General features: G+C 37.6%; 1 protein-coding gene across 5 annotated transcripts in view; it reads right to left on the reverse strand.

The window, feature by feature from the left end:
• The window catches only part of LOC117297470 (rho GTPase-activating protein 45-like), a 55466-nt gene that overhangs the window by 18622 nt on the left and 14974 nt on the right, over positions 1 to 21870 (reverse strand). For 2 of the 5 annotated variants that reach the window (XM_033780524.1, XM_033780523.1), the window contains exons 3-5: positions 10394 to 10772; positions 1222 to 1365; positions 255 to 333 (exon numbers count right to left, since the gene is read on the reverse strand). In XM_033780524.1, coding sequence (XP_033636415.1) covers positions 255 to 333; positions 1222 to 1365; positions 10394 to 10772 — 602 coding nt within the window. Of the gene's footprint in view, positions 1 to 254; positions 334 to 1221; positions 1366 to 10393; positions 10773 to 11085; positions 11412 to 15150; positions 16248 to 18250; positions 18271 to 21870 lie in introns of those variants that run through there. The other 3 variants (XM_033780527.1, XM_033780526.1, XM_033780528.1) reach the window with 3 other exon arrangements.

A 21870-nucleotide genomic window follows, 5' to 3' on the forward strand; every position in this document is an offset into this window, starting at 1 on the left:
GTTCATGCACTAGCTAGCAACTGGTTAATATTTCTTTAAATTTTTTTTCTGTAAATCAAAAATTAGGATTGCGTAGTCACGCTGTTTTCAGAATAGGAAAGAGGATTCTTAAGGGCACTACCATTTTTTTCATTATTTTTTTTAAACGACTGAACAATTGATGTGTTAATAATTCTGATTTTATATCTAACATAATTGGTAAATGTAAAGTTTAAGTTGAACATGAACCAGTTTCAGTTGGCTTTGTAACCCACCTGCTGCTGAAGGCAAGTGCCAGTTGATCTATGGCCTCAAATAGTTTAATTCTTTCCTCTTCACTCTCATCCTTTAGACCTAGAATTCAAACCAAAGACAAGAATAATAAACCAAGCCTACCCTTACCAATGTTCTTAGAATACACTGTCTCTGATTACAAGAATCCTACAAACCATTACACGGTGCTATGTAAAAGGAGTAGGTCTCATAATTCAAATGTAGTTACACATCAGATGTCCCCCATAAACCTTGCAGGTAAATACTGAACGTTGAAGCGGCTTGAGTGAACTGAGTAACGGATATGCGCGCTATATAAGAAGCCACTGTTATTTATCATTATTATGAGTGGTATTGTCCTCTTTCTTGGCAATCGTCACTAAACAGCACAAAAATGAAACTCAAACATATGAATACCTAAGACTGCTCCCCTTTTCTTTTGGGAAAAAAACACACACGGTACATGTACTGTACATGAGACAATTGGCAATAAGAGCTGTAACCCCAGACATGAGTTATTTATATTGAACTCATTTGTATGGACTTTTCGGTCTCTTTTATTAACGTAGTTTTTACTGTTTGTAATTTGCTGTAATTTGTATGAATTTTGTGTGTAATTTGCGCCTTCAAACATCCTCAGATTGGAGATGACGCACAAGAAATGCAATCAATTATTAATAACGATATTTGTGATTACAATCCCAGACACTGAATATCTTCATTAAACATATCTAAAATAATTATGTTAACTTATGTAATTTTTTCTTCACTGAAAATGACACTATTATTTACTTGTCTCTAATGGTTGAAATAGCACTCCCTCTCCCGATCAAAACACTCAGACGTAATTGAAAAATAAACAAGAACGAGATGTAACAAAACCTAAAAAAGGAACAGGAATTAATTAAATAATCAAATCAACTTCCCCTCGTCCATGGTATGAATTAGTCTGGTGCCAAAATAACTTACTCTTGATCTGCGTAATAAGCAACACGGCCGCTGTGTGGACATCGGTCGACCGTAGGGCACTGTACTTGTCTAGAATATTCCGTAGTATATTCAGCAAATCTCGAAGTTTATCGTGGGCAAGAACTCGCAATGACTCTGTTCTTTCTGCAGAAAATACAACATAAATAACCTCAAATTAATTTGTCATCAATGTGTTGTGTTGTGAAAGAATCAATCCAGTGCAACAAAGTGAGTTATTCACGGTACCATTTAGAGAGTTAAGCCTGGTTCATAATTCCTGTGAATGTGAATACAATTTTTGTCACGAGGCTGTAGCGAATGCTTCACAGGAGCTAAATTGGGTGAATTTGTGATGCCACATATACGCATTTGCAGGTTTCACTGATACGTGTAGAAACAATCAAGAAAAACCTGTGATAAGATTTTTAATAACCGTGCCACAAATCAATCAAAATCCAGCCATAACCTTTGCTTAATTGTTTGTCTTTAAAGACAGAAAAACACATCTGCTTATTAAAAATGCATCAGCCCAATTGATAGTTGGTTAAACTTTGAGGGAGGCCAGGCATATCCATCTAAAGGTAGGGCTGGTTGAGTAAGTATCTGTAAACATCATTAGATTTTGAATTGATTTAGGAAGCTTTCAAGTGACCAGAATGTGAATGGCAGATATTCTTTTGCGGAAACAAACATTGAATGTACATCAATCAACGTCAGGGCCCAATTTCATAGAGCTGCTTAAGCAGAAAAAGTTACTTAGCACATTTTGCTTACCAGAATAAGGCAAAACTACAAGCAGCACTATTAAATTGAGTCCAGAACTGTCCGTATAACGAACAGCTGAACACTGTGTGTACCATAGAGGTAGATCCAAACAAAATGTTTCACATTGTCTCAAATAAAACTGAAATCTAAAATTACTTTTGTTTACCAAAGATCTCCAGTAGATTCTGGGCGGAAAATTCCTTTAAGGAATTAAGACACACTCTGTTAATTATTGTTATTAGAAGTTTAAACCGTGTTAAAATATTTTGCCAATTACTATCACGCAAAGACAGTATGTCTAAACCAATATCATAGAGCTGCTACATAAGCACAATAACATTATGCTCACCATTACGGTATAAGGGTACCGGTTAAAATGCCATGTCATATGTACCACCTGTGACTGGTAACCGGAGTATTTTTGCTCAGCACAAACTTTAAGTAACATTTGCTGCTGAAGAATCTTCATGAAACACATTCTTTTTTTCCAATTTGGGTCGGATTATGTCACGCTATCTTTGAAAGCGTGAGATTTAACCTCGACCAAATTAATGCAATTCAGGATTCAAGACCTTTACTTGACTGGACTTCAATCTTCTTAATAAAGTCCACACCCTCTGTGGCTTAAATGTAATTAAAACAAAGTTAATCTTTTAAGCTCCCTATTATAAGCTAATTATTAAAGTATAATATCTCATAACTTAATGACGTGTGTAATTTTAATCCACGAATGGTTAAAGGCTTTTAAAAACAGCTTATCAGGAATTTAGAGTTATTAAGCTCGGTTCTAGTCAAATGCGAAGCGAATTTGACGCCACAAACTTGCAAGAGTTAAGCTAACATTGCTCAACTCTTGCAAGACATTTTCAGTATGGAGACTTGTTATTTCATGAGGATTATCTCTAGTTGAAAATAAGTGCAACAAAAAACTAAATTTGGACCGAGAGCCCGTCTTTACAGTCTTCAGAGTCTTCATCATAATATATCATTTCTTTTATGATTTCCTAAGTATATCTAGTTGATGTAATAGTAGTTGAATTTTAGAATAATGCCATCCACAACTTAAGAATAATATTTTCTTAATTTGTAGTTTGGGGTGAATTTAACTTAAGTCATCCTCCCTGGCACATTACATCGTTTACTTGTCACTGCAACTCTGTAAATCTTGCAACTCATTTATTGATACATTTTTTCAACAAATAAGAAGACAGTAATCTCTTCTTCATACCAAAGTATTTAGTGAAGAAGAAAAAAAAGATGAACAATCATCACTCCGTGAAGCTGGCATGTGTTTATTTTAGCAGAGAATAAACGAACAACTCAAACGCTGTCATGCTAAAGGTTATATACAGGCCTGAATAAAACATTTTGGCGACACATCAATGACATTTTAGAAATAGCTATAAATTATCATCAGGTTAAAGGTTATTTAAGTGTCAAGAAGGACCAGAAACAAGCCTGAAATGTTTATCTTTAAAGGTGTCAAGTTACATTCTTTTTGCAAAAGACTCCTTCATAATGTAAATTTAGATGTCTGTGGTTGTGAATGTGTTTTTAAGGTAGCACTGGGTCACGACCAGTTTGGCCAAGTAGAAAAGATTCCATAATAAATTGTCTGCTACTGCTAGGTAAATTGTCTTTGATCTATGGCAAAAGTAAGCAAGATACTAGTCACAGGCGGTACATGTGATGATATGTTGGCTGGTGACCTTGTTCTGGTAAGCATATTTACTTGTGCTTAGCCATGTTTGTGCTTTTAAAAGCAGTTCCATGAAAAATTGGTCTTGAGCATTTGAATGTCTTCAAATGCTTTTATTAAAAAAAAACAATCAAGTGCTTTATTTCAAAACTACAAAATGAATATGGCAAGTGATCGAGTCTGACCCTAATAAAAAGTGGCTTGTAATGGAAAACCTTGCAAACCGCCCCTTCCCCCCCCCCCAATTAATCAATTAACTTTAACCAACATACTAAATGACTTTATACTATAATTAATTAAACTTACTAAATTTCCAAAGCACATCAGTTTGACTACATTTGACACAATCATTCGCTGCAATTGCAAGGCAATGAAGACATCATATCTCCAAACACAAAGTCAGCCTTCACTTCCTACGAACACAACATCTCGAGACACTATGTCTTAACTCCTATTCGTTACCTCCCAACCCAAGCCCAAAACAAGCAAGGCGTTCAGTCTACAACCAGCTTCCAAACAGAAATAAAAGCCAAGCAAAAATAAACAAGAAACCACTTCTACAGTAGCAGAAAGCCAGTCCCTCAATCCTACTCCAATTGGTTAGCATTCACCGGGTGTGAATTTGTGAATTGAAGTCTGTATTTACTTATTGTATTGGACTAACTGGTCCAGAGCAAACAATAGCCCGACTTCACTGCACAATGGTAAAGTTTGACCATAGAGAAAGGACTAGTTTGTCTGGGCACTTGCAAGTCTTTTGTCCCTAGTAATCTGCTTGTTTGAAGTGAAGAACATGAGTGAAGAATGTTAGCTTGAAGTGGATGTCAATCATCCAATCCCCCACCCCCTCCCTCCATTCTATTTTAAGATTTTTGTCTGCTGCTCTCCTAAGTTGGAGGAGCTGAGGTTCTTATCTGGAGAGGGTTGCCGGTGATATTTCTCAAGAACCTGGAGTTAAATCAATAGATCTCAAGTGTGACTCGCTTTGCCAAATGTTTCTATTCCCTTTCAAATCTATACAGCAGTAGATTAATATGAAGGTAGGAATATACTTTGGTATTTAAGACCCAAAAAGAAATTGTGTAAGTTTTACCCGGAAGTCTACTTAATATAGTTTCGGTTTTTACCCATATACACAGATACTCAGTACTTTCCCGAGCTCTTAAAAAAACCAGGCATATTACATGGGTGTAGGGAGTAGTGTCTTATCAACTAGACCATCGAGATTGTCCATAGGTAAAAGCAGCAGAGTACCGAGTATAATCGCGGTAACGAAAACCAAAATTAATATTCTTTATCCCTGATGCAAATTTAACATCTTTTAAAGCCTACTTAAAATAAAGATGGTAACACAAATTGAAGGGACCTGTGTTATCATAATAAACGCACCGTTGTACTGCAATTATTTGGGTTTTTTAATGACAGAATGTTGCTTTGCCTGCCCTTCCAAGTTCCACATGCTCTTTACAAAACACATCCTGAAACTCCTCTAGAAAACCAAACCAAGCGGAAATAAATTATTGCTCCACCTTTCTCCCAAGACTAACAGAAAGAAACAAGTGCGGAATGTTTTTACGTGATACTGAAACCATACCATTGGGAAGCCACCACTATCAAGTTCCAATGTATACAAATTACACAAGTTTCTTCACTCAGTGCTCAGTCAGACAAATTATACGTAACATTCTTTGACCAGTATTTTGAAACCAGACTTCACTGCCAATCAACCAGCACTGATACAATTTGCTGAGAGGAATTGAGATCATTAGATGCATTCCCTGCTTGTACTTGCTGTGACCTGGGCCCAATTTCATAGAGCTGCTAAGCACAAACATTTGCTTAGCATGAAATGTCTTTCTTGATAAAAACAAGATTACCAACCAAATTTTCATGTGATTTTCAGGATAAGCAAACAACAGCTGAATACCAGTAACAAGCAATATCCAAAAATGGAAATGTAGTTGGTAATCCTGTTTTTATCAAGGAAGAAATTTCGTGCTAAGCAAATTTGTGTGCTTAGCAGCTCTATGAAATTGGGCCATGAACACCATTTTAAAAATCAAAGTTCTTCACAGGAACTACACATACATGTACCAAGAGATGTGATTGTACAAAACTGAAAAACTCCAGTGAGCCTCTTTCTCCCCTTGGAAATTTTAGTTTACCCAGCATTCTTCTTGAGCAGTACTCCGCTGGCCAAATGCCAGTTAAAACACCCCTAAGGACCAGTCAAAATTCACTCCAAGTGGTCCGACTGGCTACTTCAGTTTGAAAAGCATCTCTATTTCATTTCAAATATGGACTACATGTAGCCAAAAAAGCTGGTGGACCTGTGAAATGACAAGCTAAACTGGCCCTGCTGACCAGTCACTAAAAAGTTAAGGGCAAACCCTGACTGTTCACACTTAAATTGCTAACCTTTCCAAACTCATGGGGAAAAGCTAGGGATAGTAGAAAGCCCTGTAGGATTGGGGGGGGGGGGTTGAATAAAATGCAAAACACAAAAAACAAAATACAATAATTGGGTCAATACTGAGTTAAAATTCATCATGAATTTTCAGTGGGTTTGATTTCCTAAGAATTGGCTCAGTAGTGTGAAAGGGGCTAAGAGATGCCTGTTAAAGAAACATTTTCCCACAAATAGTGATCTTAAAGCAGTCCTTGTATTCGAAGGCCAATGTAACCTGAGTAACACTTAAGTGCCTACATGTGAACCATCAGGCCTTGAACTTGACTCTTAAAGGGGTCTTGCAATCTCCCCCAGTGATGAGGGTCAATTCTTTGAGGATTGTGTAAATTTGTATTGGAACTTTGTATAGGGCACCACTGCAGAAGTACAGGGAACCGAGGCATTGCATTATGGAACTTGCCGAGAATGCCTTGTAGGTTAATATGACTGCTATGTCCTGGGATAAATGATCACCTCCCAGACAGCTCCGCTCCTCAAACAACCTGCTCCTGAATGTTCCACGTTGCCTGCACTCCTTGGGTGATCGATGTTTTTCACATGTCGGGCCATCTCTTTGGAACAGCGTCCCACTTCAACTCAGAAAAGTAGATACTTGTTCCAAATTCAAGAATCATCTCAAAACATATCTATTTCGGAAACAATAGCCTCCAAACTTTTAGTTGTCTTGTGTCATTGTGTATTAGCAGAGTTCTTGTTTTTTTTGCGCCAGGAGTGTCATCATTGACAGACATGGCGCACTAGAAATGTTCAACATTATTATTATGTACGAATGCAGTATACATGTAACCTTCAATGTGAGTCATTACCATTGCAAGGGTATACATTACATGATGATCTGTTGTGCAACATTTCAACCAAAGTGCTACGTGCGTTAATGCTCCTACTGACGATGAAGTACACAACCCTTTCCTTTTGACTCAAATCCCTTGTGCCGTTCATGTCAAACCTTTAGGCCTATTCCACGAAACAAGGAAAGCACTTTTCGCATATCAATTTACAATAACCTTTCCAATGTACGATAGAACATTCAGGAAAATCAACAGACAATGAAATGATTTTGATGGACAGTGTGCTTTCCTTCTGTGTTTATTCCACATTCAATTACTTAAATTACTTTAACTAAAATGTTTGTTTGGCCAACATTAGTAGATGTCAAAAATGTGTGCACTTTGTAACCTAAATAGTATTATAGAGGCCTATGTGTACTACGTGTACATGTACATGAAATAAATGATCCATTGAAAAGTTAAAGCTCAATCGGTCACCGAAGTGACATGAAAATAGTGAAAAACAGTAAGTTTTCAAACATCAAATTTTGGACTACCAAGATCAGAACCAATTGTTTTAAACTCACCATCTCTTGCAATTATTTCCTTCAGAGAAAAGTCAGAACTGTGTTAAGCCAAAGAAATCTTCTCAAATGTAATGTACATTTTCCTCCCATCCCCTTGACACCATTTTAGTGTCTATGGCTTTTTACCCACCCAACTCTCTTTACTCAACAGCTCAAAATATTTAGGCTTGGATCTGATTGGTATGCCCATGGAGGAAGGGTATTCCTAGCCCATGAGTGAGTGAAACTTGGGGAGGAAGGGTATTCCTAGCCCATGAGTGAGTGAAACTTGGGGAGGAAGGGTATTCCTAGCCCATGAGTGAGTGAAACTTGGGGAGGAAGGGTATTCCTAGCTCATGAGTGAAACTTGGGGAGGAAGGGTATTCCTAGCCCATGAGTGAGTGAAACTTGGGGAGGAAGGGTATTCCTAGCCCATGAGTGAGTGAAACTTGGGGAGGAAGGGTATTCCTAGCCCATGAGTGAGTGAAACTTGGGGAGGAAGGGTATTCCTAGCCCATGAGTGAGTGAAACTTGGGGAGGAAGGGTATTCCTAGCCCATGAGTGAGTGAAACTTGGGGAGGAAGGGTATTCCTAGCCCATGAGTGAGTGAAACTTGGGGAGGAAGGGTATTCCTAGCCCATGAGTGAGTGAAACTTGGGCCTGCACATGAACTTGTCTGACTTTGAATTTCCTTCCGCCATGGACATGATTTTGAAGGATTTGAGGAATGTTAAATGGTTGATGGCAAATAAACCGCTTATTATTAAAACAGCTCTGCGGAGCTAAGCCAAGCTGCAACAACCTTCCCCCACCCACCACCAACAAATCAATCAATACAGCCTAATCAATACGTATTGATTATGACTGGAGCATCCTAAGGATTGGATCAATAACGTGCTGAGAATAGAACACCCTGTTGTCTGTAAGTGTGAATTGATGGCAGTCATTGGGGCGAAAGGAAATGTAATGAGATACTTTGTAGTTTATTTGTTTTTCGGATCGTGCCATTTGGCAGAATGATAGTATTATCACGGTATAACAAAGATGGCTTTATCTACCACTGATTGTCGACTAGCTTATTCCTAAGTGTTTTCTGTGTTCTAAAAACACCTCATTGTTTTTTTTAAATGATTTCTATCGGCTGCCAGTTCTTCTCCTTTTCTTATTTTGATGTGCAATTATGAACAAGAAACGATCCAGTTTAAAATGTGGCATTTGTATTCGATCATCCTTTGATCCTTTCTCAATGCATTAAGCGTTGGCAATTACTTGCAATAATTTATTTAAACCCTTCTTCTCTCTGACCATAGAATATCATCCACTGTAGGCTTGAAGAATATAGACAAACCATGCCAGTCTGCAATAAGTGTAGACTGATTGACATTTACACTCTGCAGCTCACAAATTTCAAGATCTCAGACCATGGGACGTAGCCCAACTCAAGAAAATACCAGCACAAAGAAAATTGTGATCTTTCGTTTGCAAGCTGTGATAAAATGAAATAACAATAATAGTAACTGTACATCTTGATAATGTATCACTTAGTTTACCCTTTAAAGAACTCCTGACTTTCATTTGAACACAATTGAGTTCCTGACCCTCCCTACATGTCCTGCAAGGGATATTACAAGTCTTTCTTATTTAATCAGACGGCATTTTCAGAGTTCCTCCATTTAGCATCTGAGCGGGATTGACATTCCAGATTAGAGCGCCCGATCCATCTCCACCCGCTAGGAGACATGAAACATGTAACATGAATGTACTGCGGTTATAGCGACAACATTGCAGATCCTCACATTCATTGAAATCATACCTCATGCACTTCTTTTTCAAGGACGCGTTGCCTCGGATCGGGCGAGTTGGTCTATGAAAAGCATTTTTAAACGTTTGTTGTGAAATGCAATGGTTAGAAAGATGTTTTAAAAGTAGAATATAATGATCCACTTAAAATGTCTTGAAATTGCACGGTTTTATTTATACAATGTGAATTAGCATGGCAGTCCAACTTGTGGGGTCAAATTTTTGATTCCACAAAATGGCAGAGCGTGTTAGTTTGCCAAGTAAAAGGAAACACACTTTCGAGACAAATTTGTGTGGATTATTATATTCTACTTTTAAAACATCTTTCTAACCATCTATTTTATAAAAAAAACTGTTTCAAATACTTTTCATAGACCAACTTGCCTGATCCAAGGCACTCGATGTTCATCTGTACAATGAACTCTGGAAAGGCAAGCTACGCATTAGAAACATGTAGTTTATGTTATTACATGCTGACTGTAACTGGAACGCAACAGGATATGAATGTGGAAGTGAGATCAAGTCACGACCTGAAAGTTTACGAGAGGACTTTTTCTCACGGTAATCAACAAAGTCATTGAGGACAATGACTCAAGGACAGCTTTGACCTGTTATTAAAACAATTAAAGCATTTAAAGTTGTTTTTGGAAGTGAAAAATAAGTGATGACTTCAGTTAAAAATGAGTTTCAAACTGTATTCATCGTTACCCTGACAAAGTATTAAAGGCACTGGAAACTCATGTTAATTGTTAGCATGAAACAATGGATCAATGGAGAGCTATTGATAGTATGTATCATTGTGAGAAATGGCTCCCTCTCAACCTCAAGTAACATAGTTTTTGATATAGGTGTAATTTCTCACTCAAATATAAATTTGTTTCAGGCATCTGAAAGCAAGCTTACAAACTATTGTGCAACCAGGGTATATTTTCTTTCATTATTTTCTTGCAACTTCGATGACAAACTGAGCCCATAGGTTTGTTATTTTATGCATATGTTGGGAAACACCAAGTGAGAATACCGGTATTTGACAATTACCAAACGTGTCCTGTGCCTTTAAAAGCATTCATGTCATTTCTTACTCCAAATATTAAAACAAACTCACCTCCGTCTTGGTTAAAGATGAGTTTTAATCGATTCAGCGACTCTGAGAAAGTTCTGACGTCCATCGTCAACTGGAGTATTTCCGCATGATTGACAATAGGCGCATCAACGCAGTCTGAGTTCAGACTGGTGGACGAACCAGTCTTTGATGACCTCCTGATAGAGTGTGGTGACCCAAACACCGCTATACTCGCTGGTCGAGTCCCTCCGTCGCTCGACTCTGAGAGACGCTTTGTCTTGAGGCTCCGAGGTCGAGTAACGACATCCGAGTCCGGAAGGGGAAGCGTGTCCTTTTCAGTGAGTGATGCATGATGGGATAAGTGGGTCATGTGATCTGAAGGCAGCATGGCTGGGCTTAATCGATCCGTTCCATCCGCATCCTGAAAATTAATAATAACAAATTATGAACTTAACGAATGACACTTTTCTGTGAAAAAGGTGGAGATATCTACTTTTCAATACACATTGTACAGCTAGGAACACAAGAAGTTGTGCTCAACATTCATCCAAGTTCTACTCCAAACCTCTGAAAATTAGGTTAGTTTTTCCAGCATCAGCAAACACAATGAATAAAAACTCAACCTATATTTGGTTTTCAGAATTACATAACAAAATTTAAAAATTATTTGTAGTTAAATTCTCAACTAAACTTAAGTTTGGTCAATTGATGCCAGTTTAACCACAACTTCTCACCCTTTTTATCAGCCAAGTTGGCCTGGAATTCCTCAGCCGTAGTTTTGTTGATTTCAGCTTCATGAAGTTTTAAGCGTTTTATTACACACACCAAAACAACACCACCTCTGGAGTCACACCAGATTAATTGAAACTAACAAAACAAAATCTAAAAGTCCAATGTTTCAAGGGTGAGAAACAGATGTGTCCAATCTCAAGAATTCATCACAATGACATGAATCCACAGGAGTTCCAAGTTTAAAACTGGTAATAAATGAAAACTACCAAGTAAATGAATCCCAAGAGAGCTTGTAAAAAAAAACAAGTGTAGTGCGGTTGCTGTTGTATTCCAAAATGATTTAGACCACTCTGACATGTGGATCCTACTCAAGGACTTTATACCAAATCACCAGCGGAAATATCCACTTCACTACCATGTGACCACAACAGGTAAAACTTTTATGACGTTAACATTGTTCTTGCGTGTAACTTTACTCTGATTACTCCATTGATCCAAATATTTATCAGCGTGGATAATGGATTGACAACAATGATACCTGCTTTTGATTTGGTTATTTTTATGGCCAGCCGGGATAAAAGAACAAGTAATGATGTCACAGGTTAAAGCAGGGTTCGAGAAACCTGATTAGAGTTTACATGCAATGGGAGTTACTCATCATGGACCATTGTGCAATGGTGCTTACCAAGTCTTTTCCACTGTTTGTAAAGTCCAGTCATTGACACTAGTAACTAATCCGTCGTTAACTACCCACTTCCTCTTGGGTTGAGAAAATATACAAAACAAAAGCAGACCTGCCGTAATCTCTTTCAAAATGTGACGACCGATTACTCAGAAAACGGACTCCCTTTGGATTCATGTTTGATTGATCATGGGAAGGAATCACTGGGGTAAAGGTGACTCTGTCAACTCAAGTGGGTTTGACCTAGATTCAGATTGTCTACTCTACCCGTCTATCTTTACTTAAAAGAAAGCTTTTTTCGGATTTTTTTACGTCTTTTTCTTTTTTTTTTGGCTTAAAGTTTTGTTGGGACTTTGTTTTCCATATTCACATGCTGCTGTACTAAAGACACTGGACACTATTGGTAATTGTCAAAGGCCAGTCCTCTCACTTGGTGTATCTCAACATGCATAAAATAACATACCTGTGAAAATTTGAGCTCAATTGGTCGTCGAAGTTGCGAGGTAATAATGAAAGAAAAAAACACCCTTGTCATTCGAAGTTGTGTGCTTTTAGATGGTTGATTTCGAGACGTCAAGTTCTAAATCTGAGGTCTCAAAATCAAATTCGTGGAAAATTACTTCTTTCTTTCTCGAAAACTACGTCACTTCAGAGGTAGCCGTTTCTCACAATCTTTTATACTATCAGCCTCTCCCCATTTCTCGTCACCAAGTAAGGTTTTATGCTAATAATTATTTTGAGTAATTACCAATAGTGTCCACTGCCTTAAAGTACAATACATTTTTATTAATGTGCAGATCATGTCACATTATACACAAAAGGTTGACCTTTCATACACTCCTTGATTCCTGGCAGTCAATTCCTTAGGAGTAATAAAACAATTCTAGTCATGAGCATTGTAAATTTTATACCAAAATAACTATATGTTTTGTTTCTTATAAAACTAAAAGCTGAACCAGTTTTGAGAAGTGCCCTTTTCTTCACATCAATTATTTATAAAAAGGACAGAAATATTTTTTAAATTGAGTTGTACAAATCCTGCCAGCCGGAAGTCTCAGCTCTTAAGCACATTGTTAACTTGTGATGTCATAAATTACATGACCAAGATAACAACACAGCACTTTAGCTCCATGATTTGCTTTCAATCATGGAGCTATACTTTTATTAATTTACTTCTTCCCCCATACTTCTATTATTCTTCCACATTTTATTTTTTACTAATAGGGTTAAAGACTTGTGTAAATTCCCAAGCTCTAATCCTTATTACAGATAATTAATCATTTGATAAACATCAGTAATTGACAATCAAAACAATGCTGTTTCTAAACATCATTACAAACAGTAGGGGTGGGCTGGGTTAAGGTTCACATTCCAGAATGTCTTCTAGACCATCTTGGCACTGCATCTTACAGAGATCTTTGCTCAGGGCACCCCAATAAAAGCTTGTTATTCTAAGAGCTGTGTGCACCTATCTGGCAGTAAGCAGTGCCATGAAATTAGGTCCTGTCTATTATTTTATAAAGAACTAAGATTGATCTTAAGATGGTGTCAGTAACTAAAATCATTATTGAGTTCTAGATTTTATGCTTTGCGTAATTACTTGTGCCAGTTAGGTAATGCTTATGACATATTAAACAAGTTATCCTTTTGAGGTCATATTCATATTCACGCGTAAGTCATACTTGTTGACTTTAGTCATAATTAGAGATAAGTCATAATTATGACTTCCTCTTGTCTCTCTCTTAATAATATCACTTCTAATGCTTCCTGTATCTGTATCCTCTGTAATCATTGCAACAAAGGCTTTGGTTTGATAAGACTGTAGTTCTTGAGATTAAATGCCAACAAGTTTCATTGTAAAGATGGAAGTTTATTTAATAATAATTACAACAATACAACATTTTGAAGAACTCAAATGTGGATGGCTGAAACCCCCAATGACATACCTTGTCACATTGTTATATTTGATGCATCATCATGTCATGTAAACAAACACCTGTTCTCAAAGAAAATCATGGGGTTCTCTTTTATTTACAGTAAATATTTATTTGTTTCATAATGCAATATTCTGTCATTAAAATTTGGTACATACAAATTTGGAAAAGGTGTAAAAAAAAAAATCATCCTCACTGAAAAGTAAAAAATTTGTTTCAGGTTTAAAATTACATTCATAATATCGGACAGAATTATTGCATAATATAATATAATAAATATAATACTTGACCCCCCCCCCCATAATACTTGACGCATCATTATAGATGTAAATGAGTCAGATGTTTTTCGGTACCATCAAGGACGAATGGGGTAAAGCAGGAGTGACTCCATTATGTTAAACGAAAAAAGGTAATCCAAACTGGTAATATTCAAAGTGGTCTGACCATTAGTGGCCAAGGCGTGACTTAACCTAGAAACACAGTTCCTGTAGTAATTTCACAATTGGATCAGTTTAAAGGGATGTAGAATGTCAGGGCTCCAATTTGGGGGAAAAAAAATACATAAGACTATTCCTATAAAGGGCTTGTAGCTCAAAATGTTTACTCGTAGCTCAAATGTTTCCTCAAAAAGAGAATTTGTTACAAGACAACACTTTACACAGTTTCACAATTAAGCTGTGATAACAACAAGCACTAAATAAGAGAATATTTAGGTTATTTTTGTTATGGATCAAATTTAAATTCTCAATGGAGTTTAAAGATGTTTGCCTTTATCAGGTGAAAACTTAAAAATGCAGTGAGGTGCAATTAAAAAAACACAAGACCGACAGACATGTATAGACATGTACAGTCATAAGTTTACTGTTCCGAGTATAAAATGGCCTTCGATCCGGCGTTAATTTTAAGTGCTCATTGGATCAGGGCATCTGATCATGAAAGCGTTGAAAGCAATGTTACCAAATTGAGGCTTCAAAGAATATCACCATAATGTTTTATGGGATGAGATACATAAACCCTGTTTTAACAAATTTTGTATTTTTTTGTTTTAATCCCTAAACACAAGGCCAGGCCTGTATTCTTTGTTTTGAAAGGGCACGGGCACAAAGGCAATTTCTTCTTGGTAAAGGGCACCCTTTGAGGAAATTGTAAATTTCTACTGAGAGCATTTCAAGGGCACCAACTAAGGCAATGACCGAGGGGACATGGAGGCAATCTTGAAGTTTTAGGCCTGAAATTTATAGTACAATGCAGTTTACACTGTTTCTGCTTAGCAACTTTTGTATGTGCTTAGAAAATTTGGATGTTTCACAATTTTCCAAGATATGGTTCACCATCACTCAGTCTCAACACTCCTCCCCCCCCCCCCCCCCATTCCATCCCCTGACCCTACAATATGCACAGCTGTGCGCCCAATGACAGAAAAGCACAAGCATGTGTTATATTATACTCACCGGTTGTACAGTGATGTACGGCAGGCTTGCAAACCGCTTTCGGATGAACCTCGGCGATGTGATCAAAGCCTTCATGTGCATTTTCATGTTGGATTTGTTGTTATCCATCAGTACTCTGTGAGAATGTTCTACTTTTCACAAGGCAGGCATATCACAGGCCAAAAAGATGTACGATCAGAGGCATCAGTTTACAACATACAGTCCAGGCTGGTAAACAACACTCGCAATCTCTATTAATACACTCTTGCTTGTGCCGACGTCAAATACACGTTGGAATGTGTGAAACACAGGAAACGGTGAATACAATGCTCCTGATTCAACCACCGTTTTCTTTTTCTAATAAAGCTACAGTTAGGATGATTTCATCAGTCTTTTTATAGCAACTTTTTATCCTTCCGACAAACACAGCCAAATTTCTAAAGTTGAGAAATTTCTACACACAAAAAGCAAACAGTCAATAAGGCATTGAAATCATACATTGATAAACAAAGTTTGTTCCAGTCACAGTTATCAAGTGACAACAACATTCAGGTCTGTTTCACCTCACATTTATCTTCTCGGTTAAAATTATTTCCTCAGTTTTCACAGTGGATGTCAAAACGATGTAAACAATTATATTGCAAATCTCCTGAAAATCCAGCTGAAAAACAAAAGAAGAAAAAAAAAAGTGCACTAATTTTCCCAAGCGGCAAGATGCAGAAGGTTATGCTCTAATGAATTGAATATCAATCCATATGGAAATCCAGGCACTTCATCTCAAAAACCGCTCATCACAATGCTGTAAACAATAAGCACTGTACCCAGAGTTCAGGCAAGAAAAAAGGTGCGTCCATTACCCTAGTTACATTCACACTCGGGGGCTCTGGATGGGTTGCAAAATCTCCTCTTTAGAAAAACTGGGCACTTCAAAACTACCCGGCGAAATGATGTCAACACTTATTTCTGCAATCAAAATTCAGTAGAGTAGATTCAAGCGAGGTTCTTTCCTAGCACAGAGCTACACAAAGAGGGTGTTCCTTTCCGAAAGATGAACTCAATGTCCCAGTTGATTCCCAAAGTCAAGTCATGTCAACAATTTCTGCTGGTCATTTAATTCCGGCAAAGCAAAGTGTAATCCTTTCCTCTTAATATTGAAGGTGCACCAAGTGCTTCCTCGATGACTTGCAACTCTTCCTTCCTCTGTCAAACTTTCGAATTCTGTGACAATTCAATTCAATGTTTTCCAACTTTGTTTTCAACAGTTCAATACATTTCAAAGAAACTAATGAGTTTGCAGCTCATTGGTGAGGTCAACATCCTTCCTTGTTTGCAGTCACATTTTATTATCGATTGCTAAAATAGTTTCACTTTTAAACTTGTCCCTTTTTGAAAACAAATAATTCCCCCCAAAAATATTTGCAATTCTGCTTGAGTAATTTCCAACGCTGATATTCAAAGCTCTTGTTTTATATGTTGGGTTTATTAATCTTCTTCCATTTGTGAAATTGTCCGTCAACAAAACTGATTAGTGAAAGAGCATATCCTTCATGAGTTTTTTTTGGTAGAGGTAATGTTTGTACAAGGTCTGTGTGGAAGACAGTGAAATGTAATGGGATTAATATCGTTGTGTTTATCTGGCTGATTTATTTGTTAATGTAACTTATGAAAAACTTTCCCAAAGGAAATTTGGACTTTGAATTTGTTTAATGCTGGATTAGATAGCTATGTTTTTTCCCTCTAATAATCCACTAATGCGATTTATTCATGCAAGATCTTCCTGGGGTGGGGGGAGTGACCATGGTTTAAAAATTATTAAATTGTGGCAATTATAACCATACTATTTCAAGGTCAGAGAACTTACTATCCTAAAATTTCAGCAAAGCAAGTTCCATCTTTACTGAAACTTGTACATAGTTTTGGTTGTATTCTTAGTTTATCTGCAAGTGTTTCTATTTCACGTTTGAAACACCCCCAAACTATCACACTCACCAATAATGCCTGACAAATCCTCATGAAGACAACAAAACTTACACACACGATATATTTAGAAAGACCACACCAATCTGACTCAACACCAAGTTCTCGGTATCGACAACCAATAGCCCCGTGATTCACACCAATGCCGACCAAGGTGAAATTGAAGTTTGATGTCAGACACTGTTTCATGGAATGTCTATTGCGGCTCGTTTGGCGCTTTTGTTGTAAGCCACATTGTCGATCTCAAGTGGCCGGGGTTTAAGTCCAATCCACTCTGAAACATCCCAAGCAGCTTTAGACAACTCTGACGAAACAACCAATTTGACTCTTAATTTCAGTCGAACAGCCGGCAGAGTGGTTTAAAAATGCTCCAAATGTTGTGGGTTGACTTGCAGCAAATATACCCAGATATATTTTCCAGAGCACACAAATATTTGAAAACAGTTCTGCAAATTATCTTGGTTGAAAACTTCATCAGCATAGATTCAAAACATTTGCTCTGCCACATGCCGATGTGCAGAAGTATTGGAGGAAATCCTTTGAAATGAAGAGATGGTGCCCAGTGGACGGTGACAAATTACTCAGACTCCAGCCATAGCGCTTTATTCTCCAATCTAGACACTGTTTGTGTGATGATGCTGTTGACTATCCTGCAACACAATTATACTCCAGTTTCATGTGAAACAGCGCAGCCTTTCCCTCAACAAGCCCACAGGATAGACTAGCAATCATACCAGCAACATGTTTACACATTACATGAATAGAAACAAGCCGCCATCAGCAGCAAACCACTCATTGGATCACAGCATATGTTCATCTCAATCAAATATTTAATTCCTGCGACTACACACTGACTTCCTCTCATCCCTAACTCATTACCTCCGTAATGAATACTAACGCTTAAAATCCGTCGCTTCCTTGACAGCTCTATCTCGGAAATTGTCCACAATTTTATTCCAGTCCCTTTCGATGCAAGCCGTCTGCGGAGTAGGATGGAGCCCTGGATATATGTTGAACCTCTCCCTCGGCTAAGAGACGTGTTACCCTGCTGCCTTTTATCCCCCACAACAAGTTCAATGACAATGACACGCTTGATAAGGTACCAACATTAAATTAACCAGCTTTACTCCAAGGCAAACCTGACCTGGTAAATTAGTCTCTGCAGCTAGTTTTCCACAACAAGGTAGATTTTTCCCCCTGATGACTCCACTACGCTCACTTGGTTGATTTGACAGTGTATCTTTTTTACTAATCCATTCAGAAATTACTGCTATACCAGAGTCTGTCATCCAAGCCGCTCTTATGTTGTCTTCAAACAAAGAGTACTTATCCCAAACAAGGTCATAGACACAGTTCTTTTCATCCTTATTTTAGCTTAGATATCCATGCATACACAAATCAAGAGTATTAGTCAATCCATGGTCGATCCGGGGACAAAAATACAAGCTACAGATTTCGGTGCTACAACGAATACAGATGGTCCCACAGTACGGCTTTATAATGTCATAGTATTAGTGATGTCAATCACGTCACATGTTGTTGACTGTTATGGGACGGTGGTTGTATTTACTCAGGGTTGCAGCCCAGCACTGACGGGAAGATATTTTTCATACGAGCTGTCGTTTTCGGAGGAATTTCCTTGGTGAAAGACGCTCCAGTTCCACACATAGAGGAGATAGTGACATTCACAGATGACAATGATGAAGTACAGAACAAGTACGTACAACAGCATGCCTCATAGACTAATCGACTCATTCAGAATGTAGGCTACATATATGTAGGACCTACTGGCAGACCGTTAACATAGATCTCCCTGATGGATCACTCCAACTGGGTGTTCAAAATCAGGTCTCTGGACGAGAATCCCGAGGATAAAACCTGCTATTTGACAGTCACGTTAAGCAACAGGGTTATCACTCTGTCCTGCCGTGGGCCTTAACACCAATCACAGTTAGCTGTAAGTCACAAGAGCGAAGCAACACTCAACACATCCACACAGCCACTCAGAGAAATCATCAAGTTTTGCACGGCCATTTTTTTTTTGGCTAAATTAAAAGAACTTATTTGAATTGTTTTCACAACGACCCTTTTACCCACACAGGGAATACAACAAAAACGCTCATCCCCAACAATACTGGAATAAACATATATGAATGGGATGTGTAAATCTGCTGGTATGGGAGGATATACATCTACTACAAGAACGGTTGACGGACTACGGCTAATTATTATTCACTGGCTCAAAAACATCCAGGCTGCCTCTGAGCTTGAGTTTGGGGGGGGGGGGGGGCAGTCTGAGCTAAATATCAAAGTGCACGCACTAGAATTTATAATCAGTTGCCCACTGCCATACGGTCTCTCTCCTGTGTTGTCCCTTGTTCGTCGTCGTCATATACAGCGTGTTTCCCTAAACCCAGAGCTAGATATTCTATTTATTCTTGCTCTATATGTTGGCTTCTCACAGGCCCACATATGTTTGTGGCCTTTTGTGTACATTGATACGTACAAAGTCCTCATTTCTAAACGGCTGTATTGATGCTTGTTTTCGTTGAAAATTAATTGATTTTTTGTTTTGTTGAGTTCTTCTTATGAATATGTTTAAATCATTGAAGCCTGAAAAATAATAAAGAGTAGGTTCATATTTCCATAAACTCTTGATTTTTTATTGTCACAGATAATAATAAATTCTTTACTGAGATTTATTTTGACTGATTTGTCATACATGTAGGTCTAACACAAACAAAAGAAAAACCACGAATTGCGTTGGATGACAGTGAAAAAAATATTAGTATCAATATAATACCATTATTCAATTTCATGACATGTTCTGGAATCAGGATGATCTTAAAATGTAAATATTTGAAACTCAAGAGATACTGTCATATTATCAATTATTATCAAAATGGTATAATAAGGATGTTTAACTCAAGAGCAAAAATGTGAACATCTCAGTAAATGTGAACATCAGTAAATTTTGTGGTAAAAATCTCACGTTTTAAGCACATTAAGTTACCCTATTTCATGTCAGGTACGTACGCGCAGACGTCATGCGTGGGCATGCAATAAGCCCAAAGTGGTGATGTTACCAAGAAACAACACAATTGTCTGATGTTCAAATTTTTGTTCGCGTAACTTGCAGCTAAACCTCCCTAATGATTTTCTCAAAAATTGTGCGCATCGCTCATACTTTGTGCTGAGCAGTCGACAATTTACTAAATTGTGTATTGGGAGAACCTGGAACCAGTGGCTGATTTCAGAGCTAAGATTGATCTAAACTGCAAATCAATCTTAATTACTAAGCAAAGTGTGATGTCACCAGTACATCCATAACAAATCACTATGGTAATACTGACAAGTCATCTTAAAGATGAATCTACGTGCTCTGTGAAATCGAGCCCTCGTCCACCCCCCTCCCCCTAAATAAAATCAGTGTTGAAATTTCACATGAGTAAGATATGATGACACACATGTACCAGCAGCAAAACAGACAATGTGTCTACGAGCACTGAACATTATCCATCTATGTTGCTATCTGAATTCCAGATATGAAACGTTATTCCAACTTGCTGAGTTGTAACATCAGCTCTACTTATCAGGTTCAACTCCATATCAACCACCAGGCCTTGAATTTCATGGAGGCCTAGCCCTCCATTGCCCCTTTTCTTGGCCTTGGTGCCCCTTCAAAAGTATCCCATAGTAGACTTTAAGCTTTTCTAATGGAAGTGCCCTTTTCAAAATTAAAATGGCCTTGTCCTCTCAAAGATGACATTCAAGGCCTGAATCGAACACCAAATGTATCTCAACAACTGAGACATTCACAAACCATGATAATATTCAAAGGATTGGTGATGATGTATTTTCTTAAGATTTATGAGTAATAAACCACAAACAGACTAACTGAGTAAATTTTATCAACTTCCTAGGGTGTGATCTCAAGTTATACATTATTAAACTTTTAAAGGGTGAATGGCTTCTGACTGGCACCCCTGAATTCCAGAATATGGAGAAAGCCAACACTCGCTAGATACATTAGTTCAGTAGAGCGCCAGCTTGTTTAAAATCCAGAGGTCGCAGGTTGAAATAATTTTAGTCAAGTTTTCTTTGTTCACCCCCAAAATGACATTAATGTAGGCCTAAAACTAAAATCAACCTGAACCAACCACTACCACAACAACAAAGTACACTACGGCACTCTGCACTGTAAAGTTAGCAGCAGTATTCAAATTTTACTAAGTTCTTTAAAAATTAATAACTTAACTTAACTTAACTTAAATGCATTTATAAAGCGCTTTAACACTGTTTCAAAGCGCTGTACAGTCAAGAAAAACATTAAAATGCAGGATTAAAAAACATGAGAAAAATAGCAATAAGGTTTAAAAAAAAAAAAAAAATTAAATTAAACATTGCAATGTATTGCTATTAATAGCAAGACACATCGTGTAAATATGCACAAGCTTCACTGTGTGTAGCCTGTAATTTCCAACAGACTGGTTTCATTACAAATTTATATAAAAATATCCATATTTTATACTCCCTCCCTTCCCCCATTCCCATTGCAAACATCACAAAGCATCTAACAATGTCAGCAGCAACTTGCAGACATTGTATTAAATTTCTCCAACATCCTCTTCTCCTACATGTATGTTTATTCCACACAAGATTGTTTGGACCAATAAGATTGGTATGCCGAGCCTCAGTCCTTTTGAATCATTATGTTTAGGCAATTAGACATCAAGATTTGGGTAAAGACAATTTGTACCACAC

The sequence above is a fragment of the Asterias rubens genome, chromosome 12 (assembly GCF_902459465.1).
Source record: "Asterias rubens chromosome 12, eAstRub1.3, whole genome shotgun sequence".
Lineage (NCBI taxonomy): Eukaryota > Metazoa > Echinodermata > Asteroidea > Forcipulatida > Asteriidae > Asterias > Asterias rubens.